Source organism: Desarmillaria tabescens, assembly GCF_030435595.1.
Source record: "Desarmillaria tabescens strain CCBAS 213 chromosome Unknown EV420scaffold_27, whole genome shotgun sequence".
In the NCBI taxonomy this organism is placed as follows: domain Eukaryota; kingdom Fungi; phylum Basidiomycota; class Agaricomycetes; order Agaricales; family Physalacriaceae; genus Desarmillaria; species Desarmillaria tabescens.
In genome coordinates this window covers 94843-112779 of record NW_026848326.1, presented here as the reverse complement: position 1 = coordinate 112779, position 17937 = coordinate 94843, and the positions used below count along the sequence as shown (strand labels likewise).

The following is a 17937-nucleotide window of genomic DNA, read 5'->3' as shown; positions in this document are numbered from 1 at the left end:
TCATTCTTCCATTCATGTCAAGGCATCTAGTAGGTTGAACACCCGTTGTGGTCTACGTCGAGGCCACTTTTGTCTTTGTCTCGTCAAAATGGAAGTGTCATGTACTCCGTGACAAAATGGGGATGCATTTATCCTCTCTGGTGTGTGGGATACAAGGAATCTGGTGTATTTATTTTACCGGTACTGGATGACCCGGAGTGGTTAAATGAACAAGGGTAAGTCAATGGCTCAATCATCTTGTTGGGCTTGTTACTTACGACGAAGCTTAGATTCCGGTTAATGTGGAGCAGAGCTTACTTCATTTGATACACTGCAATCCTGAGCTTGCCCCTCTGCGTGTAACACACTTGGGAATGTCGGCGCAACCATCATAAGGTGATGCCATATAAATATGATTCCTCTTCCCTGTAGTGAGAGTGTGCTACCACATGAATGAAGTGTTGAAACCGCCTTGATGCCCATCCAGTATTCACGCCATCATGACGATAGGACCTATTTCTCATGACCGCCATGTTCAATCCAGTATGTGTTGGTGGTGATGGTAGGTAAAGGAACAGATTCCGCAATGTCTGCGGTTGGTATGGCTTGGTAGTTGGTGCGTACTGAGTACTGAGTCGGGGTTCGATTCCCCATAGTCAATTATGGATAAGAAATTTCTTTGCACTTTTTCTTTTTGAAAGCTACCCAGGTTGTTCTTAGTGATGCCAGCTAGTTCTTACACTCTAGTGATTTTTTTCTGTTTTGTTGGGTGCTGGAGTGTTAGCCACTAACTCAAATCGACTTAGATCGTACTAAGGTCGCTACTCGCACTTCGGTAGACGACGCTCAGCAAGTCAAAGGCGACGTAAGTCGATGGGACAGATAGTCACGAAGAACGGAGTTCGATATTAGGTAGAATAAACCTTAGCCGAAGCTGGGGTTTAGACCAGCTGAGGCTCTACTTAAATACACGTTGCGTAGGCTAAAGATAGTGCCGCAGCAATCGTCCGATCGAAATCGCAGCATAGAGTAAGCGTGAATACGTAAGAAAAGAAAAAGAAAAGAAAAAGAAAAGAATAACCGTAACATTACCCCCTCCTTAAGACTCATTCGTCCCGAATGAGAATATATCTCCTTCCTTCCACATAAGCGAGTCGAGGGGCTCCCTTCTGCTTTAAAACAGGATCGATTGGACCTCCGCTACGCCATGAAGAGCCACTCGTTGCGTTCGGCCTCTGACCCTCTCTCCCCCTGGGCACAGGTTCCTATAAATCCTGAGCCACCTTGCGCCGGTTAGGCCTCGACTGTCTGTCGGGATCCTCGATCCCTAAGGGTTCAATGCTTATAAGTAAGCGGTGGAAATCCCCTTCTACACCGTGGGTATCGCTTTAGGACTGCTCTGATACAGAGAAGTCACTAAATTCTTCTTGCGAAGTGGATTGTCGTGACTCCGAGTAGAACAACCAAGTGTCGTCATCATCGTCGTCATCATCTTCATTCTTGTCCCAGTTTTCCGTGACTCGTTGTAGTAGGTCAACGTCTGAATCGTCGTCTTTTGGCGTCGCTCCCAATACTGACACTCCGTCTGCTTCCTCTGCGGTTACTTCTCGCATCTCTACTGAAGATTGTGCTTCCGAATGCCTTGGGTTTGTGCATTCGGAGGAGAAGACGGTTTCCACGTCCGTGACACATGGAGTGTCCGGGTCGTGGTAAGGCGTTCTGGCTTCGGGAGGTATTTTGTCGTCCTTTCCGACCGTTCTTCCATGTTTGTCAACCTCCCAGCGGATCCTCTGAAGGTGCGCTTCGTATTCGTTAACTAGCTCTTCCGCATTGGCCATATCCGAGCGTTTGACCCAGGAATTTTCCTCCTTCGGGTATCCTCTCCACTTGACTAGATACTCGGTTATTGTGTGACGGGTTCTTCCGCGTCCTACGACGCTGTCTCGTTGTTTTACGATCTCCTCAATTTCATATTCTTCTTCATCGTCGATGAGTTCTGGGGGTGGACGTTCCGGGCGTGGTTGGTTTGGGAAAGCCGGGGCCACATAAGGGGTTAGGAGTGATTCATTAAAGCGATTGTGAATCCTCCACTTAGCGGGCAACTTGAGTTCGTATGCTGAAGCGCCCCTCTTGCTGATGATAGTGAAAGGCCCGACACGTCGATCTCCGAGTTTTTTGGTGGGTCGAGGGAGATGAAGGTTGGTCGAGTCGAGCCACACCTTGTCTCCTACCTGGTATTCGACTGCGTCATTTTTTCGTTTGTCGTAGGCCCTTTTCATCGACTCCGCCGCCTTTTCTAATGACTTTTTGGCTTCGCCTTGTGCTTTCTCAATCTCCTCCACTAGTTTCCCCGCTGCTGGAACCGACGTTGTTCGTTGAGGGTTCTTGATTACCTCTCCGTCCCTTCCAAAGATAACCCGATAGGGGGAGTATCCCGTCGCTGAGTGTTGACGATTGTTATGAGTGAAGGCTGCTAGCGATAGCCACTCGCTCCAATCGTCTTGCCTGTCGTTGACGAACATCTTGAGGTATTTCTCGATCTCCTGATTTACCCGCTCAGTTTGGCCATCTGTCTGCGGGTGGTATGCCGTGGACGGGTTGCCCTCGACGTGAAGTAGTCGATAGAATTCTCTCATGAACTTGGATACAAAGACCGAACCACGGTCGGAGATCACTTTCTCAGGCATTACGCCATAGGGTACATAGACGTAATCCCTTAGGATCTTTGCAAATCCCAGGGAAGTGAGCTCTTCGGTACAGGCGATGGGAATGATAGCTTTGGAGAAACGATCGACAATGACGAGAATGGAGTCATGTCCTTTGGAGTCCGGGAGTTTGGTGATCATGTCCACCGAAATGTGGGTCCATGGTCGTACGGGTATTTCATTGGGATGCAGGGGAGCCCGTTTCGGGCGACGATCCGCCTTAGTTCGCTGGCAGACGTCGCATCCTTTCACGTAAGCCTCCACGTCTCGCCGCATTCGAGGCCACCAGTAGTCGCGAAGTACCAATTCTTTGGTCTTCTCGATCCCTGGGTGCCCGGCAGTGACATGGTCGTGTTTGAGGGCTATGATCTGTCCTCGTAGGTCGCGGTCGACCGGTACGTAGATGCGCCCGTCATACCATAAGAGGTCTTGTTCACGGTATACTCCCTTCTCGTGATTGAGGGAGTCCGAAATTCCCCTGTCCCAACGGCGGGGATCGTGAGTAGCGATCCTGATCCTTTCCTGTAGCTCCTCGATAGTCGGCATGATCAGGGCCCTAAAGTGTTCTGCCTTGAGAACGGTCAGGTCCTTGTTGTCCTCCTTTCCCTGATCATGATCCGCTCTCCTCGACAGGAGGTCTGCTTTGCGGTTCTGTGCCCCGGGTTTGTGGTGCAAGGTAAACTGGTACTCCGCTAGCTCAGTTACCCACCGTGCTTGTCGTCGGTTGAGTTTCTGTGGCTTGCGGAAGTACTGGAGATTGGAATGGTCCGTCCAAATCTCAAAGTCCTCCCTTGCTCCCATCAGATATTGACGCCACTCTTCGAGGGCGATCATGATGGCGAGGAGTTCCTTGTCATAGATTTCGTAATTCCGCTCCGTCACAGATAATGCCTTGGAGAGGAAGGCTACAGGCCTCCACTTCTCGTCCTGCCACTGAGAGAGTACCGCTCCTATGGCGCCTTCACTTGAGTCCGCTTCGACCCGAAATCGTCCTTGATCTAATGGAATGGCAAGCACTACGTCTTCGCGAAACAGTTCTTTGAGCTTTTCAAAGGCCTCCTGCTGAGCTTTTTCCCACTTCCATTCCTGTTTCCCCGTAAGCATGGTTAAGGGTCGAACATGCTTACTGTAATCACGGATAAATCGTCGGTAAAAGTTGCAGAATCCGAGGAAGGATTGCAACTCCTGCTTCCTTCGTGGAACCGGCCAGTCTAGCAGGCCCGCGATCTTGACGGGATCCATGCGAATTTTCCCTTCGCTGATGATCACCCCTAGGTATTCAGTCTCTTCTACTTCAAACTCGCATTTCTCCGCTTTGAGGAACAATTTGTTTTCGCGGAGGATTTGGAGAACCTTCCGCACGATCTTTTTGTGTTCCCCCTTGGTGTTGGACGCGATTAAGATGTCGTCTAAGTATACCGACACTTCTCCGGCGGCTATCAAGTCCTTGAATATATCGTTCATCATCCACTGGAAAGTGGCGGGTGAATTGGTAAGTCCAAAGAACATGACCAGAGGCTCGTAGAGACCCCGGTTGGTTCGAAATGCCGCTTTCCATTCGTCTCCCTTCTTAATTCGTACATTGTTATATCCCCACCGTACGTCCAACTTGGTGAAGTACTTGGCCTTCTTCAGTCGATCCATTAGTTCTCCGATGAGGGGCAACGGATAACGGTTTTTGATCGTCATTTCGTTGAGTCTTCGGTAATCCTGAACAGGACGTAGTTTCCCGTCCTTCTTCTTAACAAAGAAGAACGGAGAGGCCATCGGCGACTTGGAAGCCTGAATGCGTCCCGTGGATAAGTTCTCGTCGAGAAACTTATCTAGTTCCTCCTGCTCGGTCGGATTGAGAGGGTAGACCTTGCAGTCTAAGTTGGCGTTGGCATTGGGGATGAGTTCTATGGCGTGATCCCATGGTTTCCGTGGAGGTAATTCATCAAAGTTTTCTTTATCGAAAATGTCTTTGAAGTCTCGATATTCCTCCGGTACGATTTCGTCGAAGGACTTTGGCTCCTTTCGAGCATTGGCTCGGGCAGCCAACTCGTTGGCCTTTGTCCCCATGGCTCGTACCTGGAAAGCCTCTTCGAAGTCTATTACCAGAATGGTATCTCCTTCTTCATACTCATCCCACCGCGACGAAGGGTCGGTGTCTGGTAGGGAAAAGGGGATTTTCCTACAAGTGCACCAGGCCAAGGTGACTGCTCCGGTGTCCCAATCAATGAGCGGGTTGTGACGCTGTAACCAATCGTGCCCCAGGAACAGGGGCGTTGAGCCTAGATCTACTACGGCAAGTTCGATCCGCTCCACGTGGTCCCCTATTTTTAACCGTACCTCGGCGTATTCGGTTATGTCGCCCCCTTTGTTGCGAGTGCCATCGGCATTGTAAACCGGGACAGGTCGGGCCGCTTTCTTTAGGTTAAGGTCATGGGCCTGGGCCCAGGCCCGGTCAATCGAGCTACCGGTGGCCCCGCTGTCGACTAGGGCGCTCACGGCGTGGGTTTCCCTCGTATCCAGGGTTTCTAACTGCACTTTTATTGAGACATTACGCCCCTTCCTTCCTCGTATATACATGGGCGGCTTCTGCAGATCTTCCATCCACTGCCACCGCTCCCTGGCTTGAGCGGCCGTTTCGGTTTGTTCTTCCAACTGATGACACAAGTGGTCGGTCACTTCCTCGCGTCGTCGCGGATGTACCCACACGTTGAGCACGGCGCGAGCCGCCGCATCTCCTCGAGCAATCCGTAGGGCCCGACGGGTCCATAAAATGCCATGGGGCTCATAGTACATGGTCGCGAACACCTTCTGATCGTTGGCGTTCGCGGTGAGGGACACGGCGGGGGGTGTCGGCCTCTTGGGAGTTACTACCGGTATATCGGATCGTAAGTGGGCTTCTTCGTCTTCGACTTCTTCCAGCGATACGGAAGGGGTCTTCCCTCGAAGTGGCATTTGGTCACCTGGACGAGAAAGGTCCAGAGGCGGCACTTGGGCGCCTTTGATATTCGAGGTGGTGGAGGAGGGCGCTCTGCCCTGTCTTCGGCCCTGGCCTCGGGCACTTGTGCGCGGCGTTGTAACCTCCACTGTCGATCCTTTCTTATTGCTCTTCCTAGACCCGGCGGTACTTCGGGATGTCCTTCGCGGACGCACACGTATTGGCTCGCTCGCGGGGTCTACACCGTTGTTCCTTGGGTGTCCCTTGGCTACTGAGTGCAGGTGGTCCTCTGAGTTCACGGCCTCAGCTGCTTTTCCGACGCTTCCCACGGGAACAGACGCCTCCATAGACGCAGGCCCCGCAGGCTGGACTGACGGCCTTTCTCCCACTCCGGGCTGACCTCCCTTCGTCAAGGGTGCAGTCGAGACACGACCTAGGGGGCTCTGCCCTCGAGGGGCTTTCCCTATGCGGTCGGCCGGGGGTTCCTGAGCTTGGACGGCCCCTAGGGGTTCATTGCTAGTCGCAGACCGCGACGAGCGGCGGTAATCCCCTCCTACGCCGTTAGCGTTTTGCGATTCATCGTCCTTAATCTCCTCAACTGGTAACGCGGCGAAAAAGTTGGTATATTGGTCGTAGGGAGTACCTACACATACAGTTTGAGCTTTACTACAAGTACATGAGCGCGCACCAGATGAAATTAAGTCCTTTGCCGACGCCGTCGAATCGCTTATTTCGACGCCGGCTTGTCTTTTGACGACTCTTTCTCCTCTTTCACCTCCTCGACTTTCGTGTCTTTTCCTAGGTCTTCCTTCTCGGCCTCTGCGAGTAACTGGCGTAAACGTTGAGCGGGGATCTTTTTGCGAGGTGGGAGTTTGACGGGGAGCCACTTGGACTTGTCGTCAGGGCATTTGTGCTTGGGGTTCCACCCCGTGTTCCCACACTTGAAGCACCGCTTATCGGACCGCAGCTTGTCGATCTCCATTGGCTGCCCTGCCCCACCGTACGTGGTTCCCGTGGCGTCCTTCTTATCGCCACCGGATCCCTTCGATTGATTGCCTCGACCCGAACCGCTCTGGTTCGAGGAGGACTTACTGCCCAGTCCTTGGGCTACTCCATATCTGTAGTTGGCGTCGATCCTCAAGACTCGCGCCTTCCATTGTGCGTAGGTTGTGGGGCGCTCGTTGTCCCCATGCATAACCGTGTTTCGCACCGTCGTTCTTATCGCCGCTTCTACCGCTTCGAACATCTGCTTCTCGTCGCCGAATTCTTCGCACTTGTGGGCCAGTCGTTCGAACTTCGCGAAGAACTCGACTGCGGATTTGAAATCCGCTTGCCGGATCTTCTTCCATTCGGATTTCCAAATGGTTAGTTCCGCTACCTCACGGAACTCGCGCCGAAGGTCCTCGGAGAATTCCGCCCACGTGGGGAACCTCCAGTGACCCTGCGGGTCCCGGTATCGGTAGTACTGGTCTACCCACCACTGCTGCGCGTCCCCACGGAGATACCCTTGTGCGAACGTGATACGATAGGGGTTGTGCCCCTGATCGTTCATGGAGTAATACATGGGGAACACCGCGAAGTAAACCTCGCAGTGGTGTAGGAAGCGCGTGATGTCCGAAGAGACCCCGGTGAAATACTCCGGCTGGGTCACCAGCTTGGGCTTAACGTCATTCCACGGGTTATTGACGGCGCCTGGCGCGAGTTGCCAGGGCGGAATTGGATCTGGCGGGGATGGTACGCGCGGTGGTACCGGCGGCTTTGGCGGTCGCGATACCGATCGTAAGTTTCGATTCTCCCCCGGAGGGGGGTATCCCGCGGGATCCGGATACGGCGGCTGTCGTGGCGGGAGCGGGGGCACTGTGGACCCCTTTCCCTTGTCGGTGCGAGACGGCCCAGCGCCTGGGTCGTCCATGTCGTCGTCGTCTTCACCTGCTCCGCCGAAGAATCCTTCGGGGAAAAAGTCCGACGAGTCCATCGGGTGAGGCATCGGCTGAGGCCTCCTATACGGCTCACACGGTCGTTGTGGCGCCGTAGGGTTAACCAGGTTCCAGACGGTGGCCGCCCGGTGCCAGGTCTCTACCTCGAGGATGTTCCTCATTAGATATACGTCCCCCAATTGCTTTGCGTGGCGGTAATCTTCGCCCGCCTCGGAGAAGAGCCACTGTGGGTCTCTTTCCATGTCTTCCATCATAATTTCATACAGGCCGTGCCAGGGTAAAAGTTCGAAGATTCCTGGCCTAGGCATCGGGCCCTGAAGGAGGACCTGCCTTACCGCCGCCATTACCGTTGGCTCCAGGGCCTGGTTTGGGGGCCGGCTTGGCATCCTCTGCCTCCTTCCTCTCTCGGGCGATTCTGTCGATTTCCTTATTTCGCCTCCATCTCCCGATGTCGGAGTCCTCATTGGAGATCTCCTCCTGATAGACTCTCCAGGCTCGAGCTCGGGCCTCGAGGTCGGTTCCTGCCCTTCGGGCGTAGCCGGTGTAGCGAACGGCAGCGGCTCGTATTCTGTTGTCGATCTCGGCGGGAGTGGCGTCGGGCTCAACGGGTAAGTCCCAGAAGCCGTCGGGTCCATAGAGAGCGTCTTCTTCGGCACGTCGGATCCGTGCATCGTGCGCTCGGCCTCGCTCCATTCGGGCCTCGACTTCTGGGGACTCCCTGGCATTTCGAGGGAGTCCGAGGGACTCGACGTACGTGTGATAAAGGAGCGGCCACGGACGCTGGGTTGCAGGGACGGGGTCGGCGAAGGCCCGCGATGATACGGTTGGTTCCCAACCGGCGACTCCGGCGAGTCGCTCGGCGGCGGTAATTGTCCCAATGTCTTCGGTGTCGAGGTCTGGGAACTCGCTCCAAAGCTCCCTACTCGTCTGCTCGTGCGAGGCGACGGGGGAAGGGGCCTCTGGGGTTTCTGGGACCGTAGAGAGCGGGTCGGGCTCTCCTCCGGTCGCGACTCCGGCCACAGGAGTCTCTTGCCCGTCATCGGCGTAGACCCAACTGGTGCTGGGGTGCCAGGCGACTGGGGGGCCTCTATTGGTTGGCCAGGCCCTTGGAAGAGACTGTGAGTGAGCTGTACTGGTGGAAGCCGCGGAGGCTCCGAGGCCAAGCTCTCCTGAATCGGCGTCGTAGTCGTCCTTTTGCCTCTGTATAAACCTTCTGCGCTCTGCTCCGAGGTCGGAGTCTCCCCACTGGGCTTCAACCCACTTTGTGGACGACCTTCCGGACCAGTTGTCTCCGGTATAGGTTGCATCCTCCTCCGTATTCGGGTAGATGTCGTCGAGGAGGTCGTCGAGGCGGGTTCTTTCCCACTCGGTGAGCTCGTCCCCTTCCCACTCGGTGTCAGGGCTTTCTTCGCCCGCGACCAGATGCCTGGTGTCTTGTCCTCGGCTTCTGTCGGGGCTTGACTCGCCTTCGACTGAAGGCTGGTCGAAGAGACCTGGTAAGGGCGAGTCTCCTCTGTCGAGGAATATGCTCCGGGTATCGGTGATGTCGACGGAGTCGGTTGACTCGTCGGTGGCGCTTCTGTAGGAGTCGGTGCTCGACTCTGAGGATCGCGAGCTGGGTCGCGACGATCCGTAGAGGGACTCTCCATAGAGAGAGTGTAGCTCTAGCCGAGGGGTTTCTGGAACGGGTAGAGTTTGTTGTGAAGCCGCGGGGATGTCTATCACCTGCGGGGGATATGCGGGTTGGCTGGGCACGTAATGGAAGGGAAGCTGAGGTTGAACCCTTCTCTGTTGTCGGCAGCAGCGGAGTGTGTAATACAAAGAAATGGACAAGAAAAAGGCGATAAAAGTTACGAAGATTGCGGGAATGGCGTCGGACCAGGGCATCCGTATAGGGATCTATCCGTGGCGTAGGTCGACGATTGACCATGCAAGTTGGTATATCGCGAGGATAGTGAGAACAATGAGGAGGGCGATAATCAAGCTAAGGTCGGTCTCGTAGTTGGAACCGTTCATTAACGAGATTTCGCAGGTTTCGTCGGGAGGAGTGCTCGTTACTATTAACAGCAGAACTGTTAAAATAGAGGCGAGCTGAAGAGCAAGGATGAAGGGTTTCGTGTTGGGATACGTGGTTCCTAAAAGAGACGGGGGTATATCGCGTACAGGGCAGCTAACAATCCTGCTAGTACCGCTGCGGATATTCCGAGTCCGATAAGAACGAAGGTAAGGAATATGGTGAAGACTACTCCGAGGAGTAGGTCGTCGTTTCGGATGGTTGCGACAATCAAACGAGTTACTAACAACAGAAGGAGTAGCCGAGGGGGTATTAGCCACAGGGCTAACGCGACGAGGTAGTGTATCGGATGAATGTTGGGCGGTGAGTGCTTTTCCGTTGGTCCACTCGCTGTACGTTGACAAGCACCGGGTTGTCCACACGAACGTAGGCGATGACCTCTCTGGTCAAGCAGGGTAATTTCTCGTAAAAGAGTTGGGCAGCGCTCTTTCTCAGAAGTGACGCTGAGCAACGTAAGGCGAGCTTCGGCTAAATGTTAGCCACTAACTCAAATCGACTTAGATCGTACTAAGGTCGCTACTCGCACTTCGGTAGACGACGCTCAGCAAGTCAAAGGCGACGTAAGTCGATGGGACAGATAGTCACGAAGAACGGAGTTCGATATTAGGTAGAATAAACCTTAGCCGAAGCTGGGGTTTAGACCAGCTGAGGCTCTACTTAAATACACGTTGCGTAGGCTAAAGATAGTGCCGCAGCAATCGTCCGATCGAAATCGCAGCATAGAGTAAGCGTGAATACGTAAGAAAAGAAAAAGAAAAGAAAAAGAAAAGAATAACCGTAACATGGAGTGAGGAACAGACATTCTTTTCTTGTGGTGCATGGACATGGGTGGTGTATCAGGAAATATCTCCGTCAGTCACAAAGTGATGGTTCAATTCCTCGTGTCCATCTAAGTGGTTTAGAAAATTTTTGAACTTTTTGTATTCGTTTTGAAGGATAGCTGGATGGGAGTTTGAGACTTAAATGTGTACGACAGGGTTTGTTCTGGGATTAGCATGTTTGGTTGGTACTTGCTACATGGATATGGCTAAGAGGCTGTTTAGTTAGTCATGGGGTTTGTAGGTCAGTAACAAATACAGAACGAGGGAGAGACACAGAGAATGATTCTCCTGTGAGATTCTGCACATTGATTGTCATCAATCAACAAAGTCACGAAGCTGTTGGGAGTGCAGGCATGGTCCGGTTCCTCCCAGATCACATATATGATATCCTGTAGTTTCCCGCTTGGACATAGCTACGAGTGTACTATCACTAGCTATTCCCATGCTCCCTCTGGTACCCAGCGATCACTTTCTACTGTTGTTGAATTTTGTGCCAGGCCTGGTGCGACTTCAGCTAGTACCTGTGACTATAAGGAGGCAAGACGTATGCAAGACCATGGTGATGTTCCGGATTTTTGGGCTGATCTCTGGCCACAGATATGATGGAATATCGACATCTCATCCAGTGCAGTTATCCATTTCATTTGTTTGAATGACAATTGATGTTGCGTTGATATTTGGGAAATGGTTGAGAAGAACAGCAACCAAATCCTGCATAAGACCTAATGTCAGGACATATACAATCATCTACAGCTTTGTGGGTGCGCACCTGATACTGAGTAACATCCGACCTCTGAACAAAAACTGTGGCTTTGCTATCTGTAGCAGTGATGTAGTCATTTGACTGAGTAGCGTCCTTTGATTCAGCAGCGCCCATTATCGTCAGGTGAGAGGAAGGAGGGATGGAAACAAACAAGAGACATAATAGAAAAGTACGTGAGTCACATCATTCAGCGCCTATCATCTAACCTTGTGACCTGACATGGTTCAGATAGGCGCCTGGGGGCGCAATCACTGTCAAATTGGAAGCTCTTTTTCATAATTCCTTCTCTTACCTCCTTGATATATACCATGTACAATCCTGTCATCGGACAGGACATTCACAGAGAGTAAGCGTGGCAGCTGAGATCAAAGAGATATGTTGATGGGAGTGTAAGTGATCGGTAATAAGGTGGATGATATGTGGTATATGCAGAATGTGTCAGCGCACTTGGCAGCAGGAAAGAAGCCAGCAGTAGTGATCAAAGTTGTCGACTGTCACACATAATGTTCTCCCTATGACTCAAGCCTCGACAAAGGCCTTCTCAACTCGGTCTGCTGTCCTTGAGTTGTCATTGTGCCTGTGCTCTCACTCCTACCGAGATCAGTAATGGTTTTTGCTTGAGTCCGAGATATCATGACTTCCTGCATATGCACTAGCGATGGCCTGGTCTCGCTGGGACCTTCCCATTGTCTGCAATACCTTTGCACCGTCACACATATCTTGTATCTAGAATGCCTATGATGTTCTCATGAACAGCAATAATAACCCATGGACTGGACGCGAGCTCTCACTTAACACTGATTGTTTTGGCTAGCATGGTGCTAGAAATTCTCACTGTAAGAGGTGAGAGAGAATGCTACAATAATATACATAAAGTCTAGGTCTTTTTTGTTGCCTTTCTGTATGCCATCACATTCATGCTGTATGGAATTGTATGGACTGGTAGTAGATGAAGCCTTGGCGAATACCTCCAGCATGCATGTCCCTATCCACTTTGTGTTCCCTCATTAGGCTAGAGTGATATTGTCGCCTACTCAGGAAGCAGTAAACAGTATTCAACTATGACGATATCGCTGGAAATACATTGAAGATTTATCGTACTATTTTCCCAATACACAATATTCATGAGAATATGATAGAACTTCAGCCCATGAGGAATAGTAATGAGAAGTCACTGATGCTTGTCCATAACTCTTATACGACTTATCTTTGCACCTATCTCCTTCCACAATTCGCCTGGGATATCGACAAATATTCCATGGTAAATTTCCAAATTGTTCATTTGAATGGCATAATGGTTTTTAAATTCAAGGTTAATCTCCGGAAAGTGGTGATTCAATGTAACAAGTAAAGCCTGGGTTGTTTTTTTCAGAGTGCATACATTCGTGACATGAATATTGAGATACTGACATCATATTCAGCAATGTCTGGCCAGCGAAGAAAAACACACTTTGCACCTTTGAAAGCAACAATGAATCTTGGTTCGGGGGTATCAGTGGTAGTGGATGTGGGTGTCTCTATGGTGTTGGTTTCGGTGGACATCGTGGATGGGGGAAAGAAGGCACTTTGTGAGAGTGTATTGTAAGGACCAATTCAAAGCCCAATGGATATCTTTATCCCAGCCTCATGACTGATAGAAATACTGAAGCCAACTTTGGTAAGCAGCCTAGAATGATAGATTGGCCTGGAGTTACGCATGTGAGCCTTGGGAGCTTTGCAGGCAATAGAGAGACTTAATCTGTAGTGCATGGCACGTAGAATTTTGCGAGCTACCCTTGCGAGCTTGCGTTGACTTGCGGGCTTGCTTCTGCATTTGTGTTTGCATTTATATGCATGCATTTCAATAAATTATAGTTACGTTCCTAAAAATGTGCTTGTGTTTGTGAGTGTGACATGATCAAGTTTCCTACACGTTTTGGATGCTTAGAACAAAGGAGCACTATGTCGGACCCTGAATCGATTGGGGTCTTTGCGTCGCAATATGCAAGGTCCTATCATTTGACTATCATCTCAATTGTTTTCACCAAGAAAGGAGGGATTCATACGAATGGCAGGATAAGTGGGTGTAATTCAAGGGGAAAACGAACAAATATTTCCAGGCTCAGCCATGTTTGAATATTTTCTGGGAATGACCACTATTCTGCATTCGCTCGGTCTATCAATTCAGCATTTTTTTGCGTCCATGATCTAGTTCATCGGATGGGCTTCAAGATTTCAAAATGTCATGAAAACTATCCTCTGATAAGTCAGTGGGCATTTCAGCCTAATCAACATGTATTAAACTGTTAACAACCAACTAATAATCGACTTAGATCGTACTAGGGTCTCCACTCGCACTTCGGTGGAAGACACTCTAGCAAGTCAAAGGCGATGTCAAAGTCAACTGTGGGCACGTAGACGCGAAGAATGGAGTTCGAGTTGGGTAGATTAAACCTTAGCCGAAGCTGGGGTTTAGACCAGCTGAGGCTCTACTTAAATACATGTTTGGTAACCTAATAATAGTACTGTGAGAATGCGTCCATTGTGATCGCATGAAAGTAATCAGGCTGAGTAACACGAGGAAAAGAAAAGAAAAGAAAAAGAAGAAATGAATAAAATGAATAGACTGAATAAACCGTAACATTACCCCCTCCCTAAGACTCGTTCGTCCTGAATGAGTCATTAGACTCCCCCGTGTCGTCGTCCGAAGAGGAATGTCTCGATTCCGAATAGAGTGATGGAGCATCGTTCTCATCATTGTTGTCATCATCTTCATTCTTGTCCCAATCCTCGGTCACTCGTTGTAGATGGTTGACATCTGAGTAATCGGTATCGGGGTGACTTTGTAGTTGGTCGTCGAATGAAGACGTGTCATCGATGGCATTTAGCTCTTCAGAGTGTGCTGGTGCCGTGCATTGGGAAGAGGGAACGGTGATGATCTCGGTTATGCATGGGGTGTCCGGCTCGTGATAGTGGATCGGGTTGTTGAGAGATATTTTGTCGTCGCGTCCAATTGTCTGTCCTTTGTTGTTAACTGTCCACCACATCTTTCGAATGCGGGTCTCGTAGTCATTCACGAGTTCCTCGGCATGGGCCATATCTGAGCGTTTCACCCACGAGTTCTCTTCTATTGGGTATCCTTTCCATTTGACCAGATATTCGGTAACGGTCCGGCGAGTTCGTCCTCGACCAATGATCTTATCTCTTTCTCCGACGATCTCCTCAATTTCATATTCCTCTTCATCATCGATTAAGTCTGGAGGTGGTCGTCCAGGATGCGGTTGGTTTGTAAACTTGGGGGCGTGATACGGGGTCAGTAGGGACTCGTTGAATCGATTGTGGATCCGCCATTTTGTGGGGAGCTTCAGTTCGTAGGCTGATGCTCCCTTTTTGGCTACGATAGCGAAGGGTCCGACTCACCTATCTCCTAATTTCTTTGTCGGGCGAGGTAGGTTTAGGTTGGTGGAGTCCAACCACACTTTGTCGCCGATCTGGTATTCCACCGCCTCTCCTTTGTGTTTGTCATGGGTCTTCTTCATCGATTCTGCTGCTCGGTCAAGAGACTCCTTCACCTTCCTTTGCACCTCTTGCATTCCCTGTACTAGCTTGGACACGGCAGGGACAGCATCAGGACGTTGGGTGGTTTTAATGACTTGTCCGTCGCGGCCAAAGACTACCTTGTACGGGGAAAAACCCGTGGCGGAGTGCTTTCAGTTGTTATGGGTGAATGCGGCGAGTGGGAGCCATTCGCTCCAATCATCCTGGCGGTAATTGACGAACATTTTGAGGTACTTTTCAATTTCTTGGTTCACTCGTTCGGTTTGTCCGTCCGTTTGAGGGTGATACGCCGTGGAGGGGTTTCCCGTTACCTGAATGAGAGCGTAGAATTCTTTCATAAACTTGGATACGAAAACAGCTCCCCTATCCGAGATGATCTTTTCTGGCATCACCCCATATGGCACGTAGACGTGATCTCACAGGATCTTGGCGAATCCTAGAGAGGTGAGTTCCTCCGTGCACGCTATAGGGATGATCGTTTTGGAGAATCGGTCCACGATCACCAGGATAGAATCGAACCCCCTCGAGTTAGGGAGTTTGGTGATCATGTCGATGGATATGTGAGTCCACGGATGATCCGGCACCTCATTGGGATGGAGAGGCGCCTTCTTAGGTCGACGATCCACCTTAGTTCATTGACAGACCTCGCATCCCCTCACATATGCCTCCACCTCCCGATGCATCCGAGGCCACCAATAATCTCGTAGGATGAGCTCCCTCGTCTTTTCTATCCCTGGGTGTCCCGTGGTGACATGGTCGTGCCTCAGGGCGATGACCTCCCCCCGTAATTGCTTGTCAATGGGGACGTAAATGCGCCCATCGTACCATAGCATCCCTTGGTCTCGAATGTTACGATTTATTCATTTCTTTTCTTTTTCTTCATCTGACTCAGCCTGATTACTCGCAAGCGATCATCACGGACTGATTCCCACAGTACTATTCTTAGCGTACCAACGTGTATTTAAGTAGAGCCTCAGCTGGTCTAAACCCCAGCTTCAGCTAAGGTTTAATCTACCTAACATCGAACTCCGTTCTTCGTGACTATCTGTCCCATCGACTTTCATCGCCTTTGACTTACTAGAGTATCGTCTACCGAAGTGCGAGTAGCGATCCTAGTACGATCTAAGTCGATAGAGTTAGTGGCTAACATTTAGCCGAAGCTCGTCCTACGTTGCCCAGCGCCGTGCTGCCCAACTTGTACAGTTTCAACAATTCAGCCGATACATTTCCTCGTCGCGGTAGTCCTTTGGGTAGTACCCTTCGACCTACTGCTCTGGGTTATAGTACTCGCCTGGATCATCGAATCCCTTCTATTTGACCCAATCCTTACCGCCATCCTTATAGTCCTTGTGACTATTCTCTTGGTTCTAGCAACTATCCCGGCACCACTACTGGCAGCCCTGCTGGTAGCGGCCTATGTCGGTTTCTTGCACCATTTCTAAAAACACGAACCCCTTTATTCTTGCCCTCCAGCTTGCCTCCATGTTAACAATCCTCTTGTTAATACTGACGAGCACCGCTGAAGATTGCGAAATCCTGTTAATGAACGGTTCCAACTACAAAACCGACCTTCACCTGATTATCGCAATCCTAATTGTCCTTACCATACTCGCTGTCTACCAGCTTGCATGGTCAATCGTCGACTTACACCAAGGATAGATCCACTCACGGATGCCCTGGTCTGACGCCATTCCCGCCGTCTTCGCGACTTTTATACTCTTTTTCTTGTCCATTACTTTGTACCATCTATACCGCTGTTTTCAACAGAGACGGGTTCGCACTCAGCTTCCATTCCATTACGTTCCCAGCACGCTGGCGTATCCCCCGCCAATAATTCACATCCCCGCGGCATCTCAACAAACGATACAAGATGTCGAATCCAACGTCTCCGGGGAATCTGGAGGATCCCTCTACACATCGTCGCGACCCAGCTCGCGATCCTCAGAGTCGAGCACCGACTCCTACAGGAGTGTTACCACCGAGTCAGTCGAGTCAGTCGACATCACCGATACCCGGGGCATACTCCTCGACCGAGGAGACTCGCCCTTACCAGGTCTCTTCGACCAGTCTCCAGTCCAAGGCGAGTCAGGCGCCGACCGAGCCAGAGGACAAGGCACCAGGCCTCTGGACGAGGGCGAAGAAAGCCCTGACACCGAGTACGAAGGGGACGAGCTCTCTGAGTGGGAAAGGACCCGACTCGACGACCTCCTCAACGACCTCTACCCAAACGAGGAAGAAGATGCAACCTATACCGGAGACAACTTCAGTGGCCGGTCAGGAAATAAGTGGACGGACGCCGTCTGGAAGAGTGAGAGTAGGAGATACAGGGTCGCCCATGAGGATGACTACGACAGTGATTCTGGAGAGCTTGGCCTCGGAGCCTCCACAGCTACCACCAGTGCAGCTGACCCACAGTCTGCTCCAGCATCCTGGCCAACCGATAGGGGAGAGCCGGTCACCTGGCACCCTGCGACCAGTTGGGTCTACACAGACAACAGGGAAGAGGCTGCTGTGGCCGGAGTCGCGACCGGAGGAGAGCCCGACCAGATCCCTGCGGGCCCCGTGACCCCAACGATCACTACCCCCGTCCCCTCGCACGAGCCGATGAGTGGGGAGCTTTGGGGCGAGTTCCCAGACTACGACGCCGAAGAGCTTGGCACAGTTACCGCCTCTGAGCGACTCGCTGGAGTCTCCAACTGGGAGCCATCCGTTGCGTCAAGAGCCTTCGCCGACCCAGTACCGGCCTCTCAGCGTCCATGGCCCCTCCTCTATCACACGTACGTCGAGTCCCTCGGACTCCCTCGAAATGCCAGGCTCGCCCCAGAGATTGAGGCCCGAATGGAGCGAGGAAGAGCGCATGATGCATGCATTCGACGTGCAGAGGAGGATGCCCTCCAGGGACCCGGAGGCTGGTGGGACTTACCTATCGAACCCGACGCCACCAACGCCGAGGTTGAAAACCGAATCCGCGCTGCCGCCGTTCGATACTCAGGAGCTGTCCGAAGAGCAGGCACTGACCTCGAGGCAAGAAGAAGAGCCTGGAACTCCTACCAGGCCGAGATCAGTGACGAGGACTCAGACATCGGAAGGTGGAGAAGAAACAAGGAGATTGACCGCCTCGCCCGAGAGAGGAAGGAGGCCCAGGATGCCGAGTCGGCCGCCCAACAGCGCTCTCGAGACGGAGGTGATGAC

The 17937-nt window shown here is 51.6% G+C and overlaps 1 protein-coding gene across 1 annotated transcript; it reads right to left on the bottom strand.

The window, feature by feature from the left end:
* Positions 1-11063: 11063 nt before the first annotated feature.
* Positions 11064-11322, bottom strand: EV420DRAFT_1645039 (uncharacterized protein; the record flags this gene model as incomplete). Its single annotated transcript, XM_060477728.1, has 2 exons — positions 11064-11156; positions 11215-11322. The coding sequence occupies 2 exons, from the start codon at positions 11320-11322 to the stop codon at positions 11064-11066; spliced, it is 201 nt and encodes a 66-aa protein (XP_060328558.1).
* Between the last annotated feature and the right edge of the window lie 6615 nt (positions 11323-17937).